The sequence below is a fragment of the Mercenaria mercenaria genome, chromosome 7, assembly GCF_021730395.1.
Source record: "Mercenaria mercenaria strain notata chromosome 7, MADL_Memer_1, whole genome shotgun sequence".
NCBI classification, from domain to species: domain Eukaryota; kingdom Metazoa; phylum Mollusca; class Bivalvia; order Venerida; family Veneridae; genus Mercenaria; species Mercenaria mercenaria.
Genome location: NC_069367.1, coordinates 56,104,283 through 56,113,552, shown reverse-complemented (window position 1 = coordinate 56,113,552; position 9,270 = coordinate 56,104,283). Strand labels below are relative to the sequence as shown.

The following is a 9,270-nucleotide window of genomic DNA, read 5'->3' as shown; positions in this document are numbered from 1 at the left end:
GTACTCCGATATGAAAATCACATATTTAAATATCACAGGTTACAATGTGTAAATAATAAGATGCTGTATAGCGAAATTTCCTATGCTGCGCTCGAACGAAAATGCGATATTACGAAAAAAACGACCGGTCCCTTGGCTTTTCGTAGGATCGCGATTGTACTGTACTTAATTCTTAATACATCAATGCACTTGTTATTGAAGTATTACATGATAACCAATTAAGATGTAGTATTAACATCAATGCCTATCTTGAAATAATTTGTACGTGGTTAAAGCATACTTATATAAAGGAAGGTTTATAAATACTAGGTCGATGTGTAAGTGTATTGCGCAATACGTATGAACCTGTGATATAATCAGTGACGTATTTTCGGAATACCTATGAGGAATACTCATTCTCTTTATATTTGGAAGTGGGATGTCCGACAAAAAGATAAAATTAGTTCAACACTCCCTGTTCTTTATTTTTGAGGAGTGTAGCAATATTTTCGAAATATTTGCTGATTTAACTGAAGATAAATAACTGTTTAATTGAAAATGAGATAACCAATAACATTTACAACAGCATTTATGATCCATTGTTCCATACCCGCATGATATTTGCTCATACTATATATATATATATATATATATATATATATATATATATATATATTCAAGACTCGGGTAAATAAAACATGTACTCACACACAGAAAATGTACTCACACACAGATACAATAGATAGAAAAACAATAGTTTGAGTATTTAATGATTTAATGATTTATTGTCTTTTAATAAATAATTTAAAATATAATTCCAACAATTTTATGATAATACAAATTCTTTGGTACTTGTTATGATTTTCGTAGATAATCTACATACCTTAACAATTGGGATAATGCCAATGTGTTTAAAACTTACAAATTGAAAGCGATATGCCTGACAGAGCAAGAATATAAACAAGTTAGTGATGCTACTACATTGTCAAATGAGATCATAAAGGGACATATAATACATGCTTTTGATAATAACAAATTTAATATTATGTTTAATTAATAAAGTGTAAAAATAAATCAGAAATAAAATCAAATACTGTACAACGTATACAAAGATGCCAATCAACTTTGACTAAAAATAAAAATATAACAACTTATCACATTTAAACACATTTGGTTCACAGTATAGACAAATGCCATTTTTGAAGATGTTCTGTATTAAAGTAAATAAAATAGTCCGTTAAAGAACAACCGGACAAAATATATTACATCAATTCTCTATTTAACTGCAAATTTATATCTTATAGATTAAATAGAGTATGAAAGACTCATACCAAGCTGTATGTCCGTAAAACACTGATCTGAAATTGTGTGAAAATAGTGTCTTGCAAAACAAAATAGATACAGACCTATAGATATTTGCAGATATCTAAAAGCGGAATATTATTTCACTTGGTGATATATATATATATATATGTATATATGTAAAGGTAACAAATCATCAGTAATGTGCAGCACATTTTCACAAAAACTGTTTATATCACTTCTCTACGAATAAAGTATATACATATAGTCTAATGAAAATCGTTATTCACAAAATTATACTATAGCACCGAAACAACAATATCTAAGCATAAGAGATAATGCCAATGTGTTTAAAATTTACAAATAAAAAAGTATGACTAACAGAGCATGATTATGAACATGTTAGTGATGCTACTACATTTTCAAATGAGATCAAATAGGAACGTATAATACTTTCCTTGGATAATCACAAATATAATACATATAAAACATATATCAGTTATCAAAATAAAACCAAACACCGTACAACCTGAACAAAGATACAAAACAACCTCTTAAAAATAAAATAGTCCAAGTTCAGTACTTATTAATTTACATACATAACAATATACCATAAACACATTTGGTTCACAACTAGCAACACAGTCGTTGCGGTTCCTTTCAGTACTGACAAATGTCATTTTTGAAGCAGTTCTGTTTTAAGGAAATAAAATAGTCCGTTTATAAACAATCGGACAAAATCTACTACACCCTTCGAATTTATATCTTATATATCAAATAGAGTCTGAAAGACTTACAACACGCTGTAACACATAACACGCTTATTTCAGACTGCATGGAAATGGTGTCTTGTAAAATAAAATAGACAATACTATTTACATGTTTACAATTATTTAAAAGCGGAATATTATTGCACTTGGTGAAATATAATTTTTATGTATTTAAAGGTAACAAATCAACATTCAAAAAACATCACTATTGTACAGCATAGTGTCACAAAAAAGAATGTTTATATCACTTCCTTACGAATCGAGTACACTACATGCATGCTGATGAAAAACATAAATTATACTATAGCACCAAGACAACAGTATACAACGAATTTCAATTAATGTAAATGGTAGAAACGTTATGAACCAAAAATCAAAGTATTTGAAATCGAGTTAATGTGTTTCATTGAATACATTAGATTGAATCATCCACAAAAGTTATCTAGTTAAAATGTAAATTAAATGCAAGTTAAAACCATCGAAAACAGACTAATTTTCTATAAACATATGTTAAGTCTTTTTATACATGCAAACTGTTTAATCCGCTGACTAAGTGTAACGTGCCCATTTTCCTGGACTTGCAAAAAGTACAGTGTATCATGTTTAAGTTTCTGCTTATACATACTGTACAGAACAAACGTAAATGTATTTTGCCAATGACAAGGAAAATTAAGACATAGCTTATAATTATTTTATCTTCCACGCTTTAAACGGTAGTTTTATGCTAGGTATGTTCTAACTGTCCCTTTAATGTATTTTCCACATGTCTGAACTGAACAATATCTAAGAGATGGTGCACAACCTTCACATGTTACTAAATGTCCACATGGTAGAAAAACAATGCATACATCGTTCTGTTTACACTTTGTGCAAACAGACTGCTGTTTTAGATTTGCATTTTCTTCTTTTATCCTCTTCCTTTCCGAAATCTGATTGCATCCTGTAATAAAAAGTAATAGTGCTTACTTGTTTAACGGTATTAATGTAATACTGATGGAATCATTTTCAGTGTATTTTATCAGCACGTTATGTTAAGATAATATTACCTCACCATAACTGTTTCAATGGTAAATACAAAGAGACGCTTAATTTCAAACTTGTCTGATAAATTAATAAAATTAACCTACCTGGTATTTTAGATTTGGAAATATTGGAATACCGTGCAGACAAACTATCACTGTTATCGCTTGATATGGAGCTAGTTGGTTTTGTTTCCGCACGTGAAGTATTGAGTACAGCAACATTTTTGTTAATATCTTTTGCCCTTGTTCCAGATTTATAAGCATTGTACTGTTCAGTTTTCTCTCGTTTATCCTCCGTTTCCAATGCACAGTGATCCCGTTCTTGTGTCGCATTTTGCTCTGCTCTGTTAAAGTTCTCACCCTCTTCAATAGCAAATATTTTTTCCATCAACTTTACTGCCGTTAGATAAGGTCGGTCTACAAGAAAGTATATATTAAATATGTAACAGTATCTTTTTTCATAATTTTACTGAACAACATTCTGTTTGTGAATCGTTATTGACCCCAAGAAACTAAAATAAAATGGCAATAATTATTTCTAGCTACTATAAAAATATTATGTTGAAATTATCAGAAAATAACTTTATCACGCCCCTTAACTTTACCGAAATCAAAGTTTGAACTGTTAATAAATAAGAACGAAGTTAAAATGTAACCAAAGCTATTGAGTTATACCGTTTAACTCTAATATTTGTCCGATAGCACTTCTTATAACATCCGGATGATATCCCATCTCTAATACACTTTGGGCTGCATCACTGTGCAATAGATTCTCTATTACATCTCTTCCCTGTGTGGCAGCTGTATCAAAATAAATTAAAAAAGACAAGGTCATGTAGTTGCCGTGCTTAATGCCGAGAAATCGGCGTATCATCTTTAAAAATTTGTTGTTCAAAATTAACAACAGACAAATAGTAAATATATCATAATAACCCGTGTTTCACATGTTATTTTGAGCCCCATTGTGGCTACTGAGGGTTTGCCATTTTGAAAAAAATATATATATATATATTGCAAAATTAGGCAAATGAACCTCAAGACATTTAAGGAAAAAAGATAATTGCAACTATCAATGTTAAAGTATAAATACCTGTCATATTGTCTGTGGGCGTTTTATTTCCATTTTGATCATGCTGAAATATTCAAAAATTGCGTATGAACTGATAATATTTAGCAAATATGTGCCCAAGTTCCCATTTCATGTACAATTACCAGAGTACAAACTGGTCATCAAAGAACATGTACTTGAGGAAAGAAAGGACAAATACCATTTTACCATATAATATCAACAAATACCATACAATATAAAGATATATGAATAGCTATATGTAAAATAGATCTGTTTGTAATAATTACTAAATAGGTTTTTACAATATATATTTCAAGATGTATTTTTAATAGTATGTTTATCACGTATAACTTACGTTTTGGGAATATTGCACCGCCATCTGCACAAGATTCACAAACTCCTGACCTCTCATTTGTTTAACAAAGACACAATCCTTTGACCATCTGGAATGTTCTATCCAAGGATCATCTTCTTCAGACCAATGTCGAAGACCTGCATGGAAAAAGTAATTCGAATATCCTTTAAAAACAGACACAGGCATACATATACACACGTATAGACTATTGACTGATTAATGAGTCTCATAATAGAAACTGTAATGACCTTATGGTATATTGATATTGGAGTTATAACATGAATTAGTTACTGAAGAAGAGGGTTGTTTTTAACTTTTGCTAAGCGCACTGTTAAGAATTTGTGGAAATTTTAAAATAAACCTAAAACAGACATTCACGACAACCAAACTGATTTACTGATTAATTCAAAGCTTTTATTCTGCATTCTAATGGCAAAACCCCAAAGAATTGCTTATATATTACTGCAAACTGTAACAACCCGTTCTAAAAAAATACATAAATAGAACAAAAATGAAATACTTGTAAATCCTGTCACTCAAATAGGAAACCTTCACTTACCAACTCCACAATGGAAACATCTCACACAATCACCAAATCCAGCATAAAAGAAACCTGTCTCAGCCAGACAGCCTGGCGAAATGACTACGTCACCACATTCATTGAAGCTTGCAAGTCGAATAGCTCTGCTAGAATACTTTGGATACTTTGGGGTATCATTCTGCTGTGCCTGTTTTCTTTCGTCATTAGAACTTTTGTAACATTTAGCTATGAAAATAGAAAGGTAATAATCATGTGTTATACTTAAATGAAAAGTAAAGTCGACTCTTTTTTTTTTTTAAATAAAACCATTCATTAAAAGTATAAATCATTCGCTTTGAAACTGATATTCGAGATTAAATGTCAAAATTTAAGTTAAAAGTCTCACCAGGATAAGTGTTTGAAGCTGTCGTTTCAAGAGGATAATTTGGAGGACCACTCGAATTTAACGAATTTAACAACGATTTACTACCGCAGCTCGTTACGACACTCAGTCTGGTCACGTGATCGGCAAGGTGGTGTGAGTGAGAAGGCATTGATGCAGTAGAGGCACCAGTCTGGACTGTGTTTCTACGCGCTATAACGGTAGAAAATTTTGTTGTTGACTGAATTGTACTTTCAACTGTTTCATTCACTACAGGCAGCTTTTCATTAGTTCTGTTCTGTGGTTGATATTCTATCGATGTTTCTGTGCTGTTTACATTAGGCGAATTGTTTTCATGACTAGACGTTAGCAAAGGATATCTTAATATTTGAACTGGTTTGATTGGAACGTTGACAGTGGAATTGCAAACGAGAAATCTGCAGTTCGGATTCATTTGTCGATGAACGTCCATGGGAATGTCACTCTCACTCCAGTTACTTTTTCTTCGCGCACAACAATAACAAACTAGCTCGTCCCCGCTGTTTGCATAATAAAACCCTGCTTGTGCAATTCTGGTTATAAATGGTTTATTTTCCTTCGGATATGAACGAAGTGTACAAAATCGGAGCATTTCGTACTGCATGGTGATTTGAGGCGGCACTCTTTGCCCATTCGCTATTTTGTCTATTACTTTCATCAGTGGGTCGAAATGAGAAAGTGTTTCTGTATCTACAGAAGGTACGGGCAGGTGGTGTTTCGTGTTCATGTTTTCTCTTTTTGATACAGGAAATGCTGTGATTTGCTTAGGATTATTTGCAGCAGCGGTAAAAGGCAATTTAGTTTCCTTTCTGTTAGCATCTATATGACAACCTGTATCTATACAACTAATTCCACAAGTTTCTTGTTTTGCTTTAGAATTGGTTTGAGCTTTGACCTCTTTTACTAGTCATTGGTTATCAAGTTTTTTATCGCCCTGTCCTGTTACTTCAGTACTTGGATTGAGTTTCTGAGAACAGCTTTTACTATTCTGGTGTTCAGTGAAGATTTCCGTTTCGAGATGTTCATTTAGTATATTTACATTTCCAGTTTGGTTTCTTAATTGTTCTGTAATTCCACGCTTTCTTTTGAAATGAGTTGCGCCATCAGCAGTTTGCTTTGTTACATCTGTCACTGAGTTGTTACAGCTTTCACTTCGAGCATTGCTCGTTTTTTCTGTGTTAGCCATATTAGAGAAACAGCCCTGTTCATGTCCAATGTATGATATCGTATGAGTGAAAACTGCGCTACCATCGGTGTCTAGAACACCATCCTTACTGAACGTTTTGTTTATATCATCGGAAGATCTTTGTTCATCTCTCTCCTGCTTCCCTCTAGAATTCGATTTCTTCATTCTGTAAAGTGATGCGGTTTATTTTGTAGTCTGTATATAAATTGCCTGAAATAAAAATGAAATGGGCATTGTGAGTACTGTTTATATATTGATCACAGAATTTCAGAAAAATACTCTAATATGCCATGATATCTTAATTTAATTAGATATCACTTTCCAAGCATTTATCTATAGCAACATCTATAAACAGTTCGCTTGGAATAACGTAAACAAGCTGCATAATAGCAATCTCGGATTTACCTATTATTGATCTATTCCTTCTTATGAAATTGCAAATGACACGGGTATAAACCGAATGTTTATACTTCATTCCTTTAACTCTCATGAATATCATATTCAGATACACTATAAAAAACAAACAAATATTTTATTTCATTTAAGAACGACAAACAAGATGGTTATAAGTATCGGGAAACAACTTTCTTATCCAAAAGAACAGACCCACCCCCCATCCCCCGCTATAAGTCAGCTTTAAGATCCTTTATCCCATCTATCTGGCAAATCATGAAATTCATGTTAAGAATGAGCCTGTCCATATACAATAATACTACCGCTTACTGCTCTTATTCCTTTCACAATATCATATGATAGTGGCGGCTCCGTGTTTTATTTACATTTTATAAATAGAAATTGGTTTTCCCGTCTTTGCGTAATACTACTGATAAAAACGTGACACATGGGATAGTTTTAATGCTATTTTTAAATGTAGGATAGCTGATTAATTTATATTTAAACAAAATTAAGACCCCGTGAAATTCTGAAATGGGTGTCTTGGTGTGTAAATGATATTATTCTAATTCTTTTAATTTATCCTAACTGATTAACGATCTTCATGGAAATATAGCCGAGTATTATAATTAGCGGTGTTTTGGTTTGTTATTAACCATTGTCCCACGATATGAGTCACGCCACTTTAAGGTTATTTTCACAAGTCCGGTGTAAAAACTGAATTTATTATAACAACACGAGAAATACAGTGTGATAAAAAAGAAATTTATAGAATTGAAAATTGTCCTCCTAAGTGAATTATAAAGCATCAGTGAAACACAAAAGCGGGTACTGACACTGCAATAGAGGAAAGTGAAGGTTTTGATAGCATACGTTGCCAAGATTTATACAAGGTGCATATTCCTCAAGCGAGGATACATGCATATACGCAATTTTTCACAAGATTTTATTTCATATAAACCAAAAGGTCACAGATTCATGTGGCAAAATACAGCATTTATAAGTATATGGTGACTGCAAACGAAAGATAACAATATAAACAGTAATCATTTCAAATGTGACGTAAAGTTTATAACCAGTAAATCAACTGATTGTAGCAATATAGATATTGGTCATATCAAGTATGACGTTTATACAATTGACAGTAGAACTGGAAGTGTAGAGTGAAATTTAATAAATCGCCAAGGACTGATCCAAAAGACACAATGAATTCGGAAATGACAATAATCGGTTGTGATAAACTCCGTACTTGTGTACCTGAATGAGAGCACTAATAATATAATAGTATCTACTATTTCCAGTACATAGTGTCTGTATGCTAACTATACTAGTAAAAATGATTATAATTGAGCCGCGCCATGAGAAAACCAACATAGTGGGTTTGCGACCAGCATGTTAGTTTTCTCATGGAATGGCTCATATTGATCAATATACTACTACAATTGAAACCTATGATTAAATATCTGAATACTAATACAGAAGAGCTAAACATGAAAACCTACTTCAGATCAACACAAACTTTCCAGGCTACGTTGTAAACCTTGTCCGAAAACTAAAGTTGACAAGATAACAACAGTGAAATATACATCTGCTTTAAAAATGCTTTGCAAACTTAATGACATTTATAAAATAACAGGTAAATATCAAAACGCATGTACCACAATCGAACTAGATCATGTGTGACATCAACACACTATCTATCATATGATTACGTTGTCCATCATGTCCGAATGCGAAAGTTGACAAGTCCGCCTTGTCAGGATGCGAAAGTTGACATAATTAAACAACTTGGTAATTCATATGCATGGGAAATGATACTAAAATGCATGATGTACCTGCATGATAGTTGTACAAAATACTGAGACAATAAAGTTAATAAAGCAAGTTAATATTTAGATTATCTATCGAGCTACTGTACTGATGCTGATGTTATATAACATAATTTTACAGACACGTGTCTTCTATAAAGTAAATGAGATCTCAATTCAAAATCATAATTTCTTTTGTACATAAATTGATTTATGTTTTACTATAACATTAATTCCTTCTTACAACCAAGGTACAGGTGGCCAATGTAAATATTTCTTTCTTGTATTGTTAATTGGATTAAGATGTGCAGACATCATTTCTTTCTCCCTTTGTTTCTACCTGTTGTCAAGCACGCATTCATCACGGACAGGATGCATGCAGTCTGCATAACACACTAGCAGCAACCAATGAAATAGCTCGATTAAATTCTGATGAGACGGAACC

The 9,270-nt window shown here is 32.3% G+C and overlaps 1 protein-coding gene across 1 annotated transcript; it reads right to left on the bottom strand.

Annotated features, from left to right (window-relative positions):
* Positions 1–736: 736 nt before the first annotated feature.
* On the bottom strand, positions 737–6,165 carry LOC123554115 (baculoviral IAP repeat-containing protein 2-like). Its single transcript, XM_045344029.2, has 7 exons — positions 5,424–6,165; positions 5,057–5,263; positions 4,498–4,634; positions 4,164–4,206; positions 3,749–3,874; positions 3,179–3,490; positions 737–2,991 (listed from the first exon to the last, which is right to left on the bottom strand). Exons 1-7 carry the CDS (start codon positions 6,163–6,165, stop codon positions 2,771–2,773), a joined length of 1,788 nt encoding a protein of 595 aa, XP_045199964.2. The 3' UTR covers positions 737–2,770.
* Positions 6,166–9,270: the final 3,105 nt, after the last annotated feature.

What these genes read in the sequence shown, in the direction of transcription:
- LOC123554115 (XM_045344029.2), bottom strand. Translation starts at nt 6,165, where the DNA reads ATGAACACGAAACACCACCTGCCCGTACCTTCTGTAGATACAGAAACA. An exon ending in ATGTTTCCATTGTGGAGTTG is followed by an intron (nt 4,635 to 5,056) that starts GTAAGTGAAGGT and finishes TTTTCCATGCAG; the next exon opens with GTCTTCGACATTGGTCTGAA. An exon ending in TTCCAAATCTAAAATACCAG is followed by an intron (nt 2,992 to 3,178) that starts GTAGGTTAATTT and finishes TTTTTATTACAG; the next exon opens with GATGCAATCAGATTTCGGAA.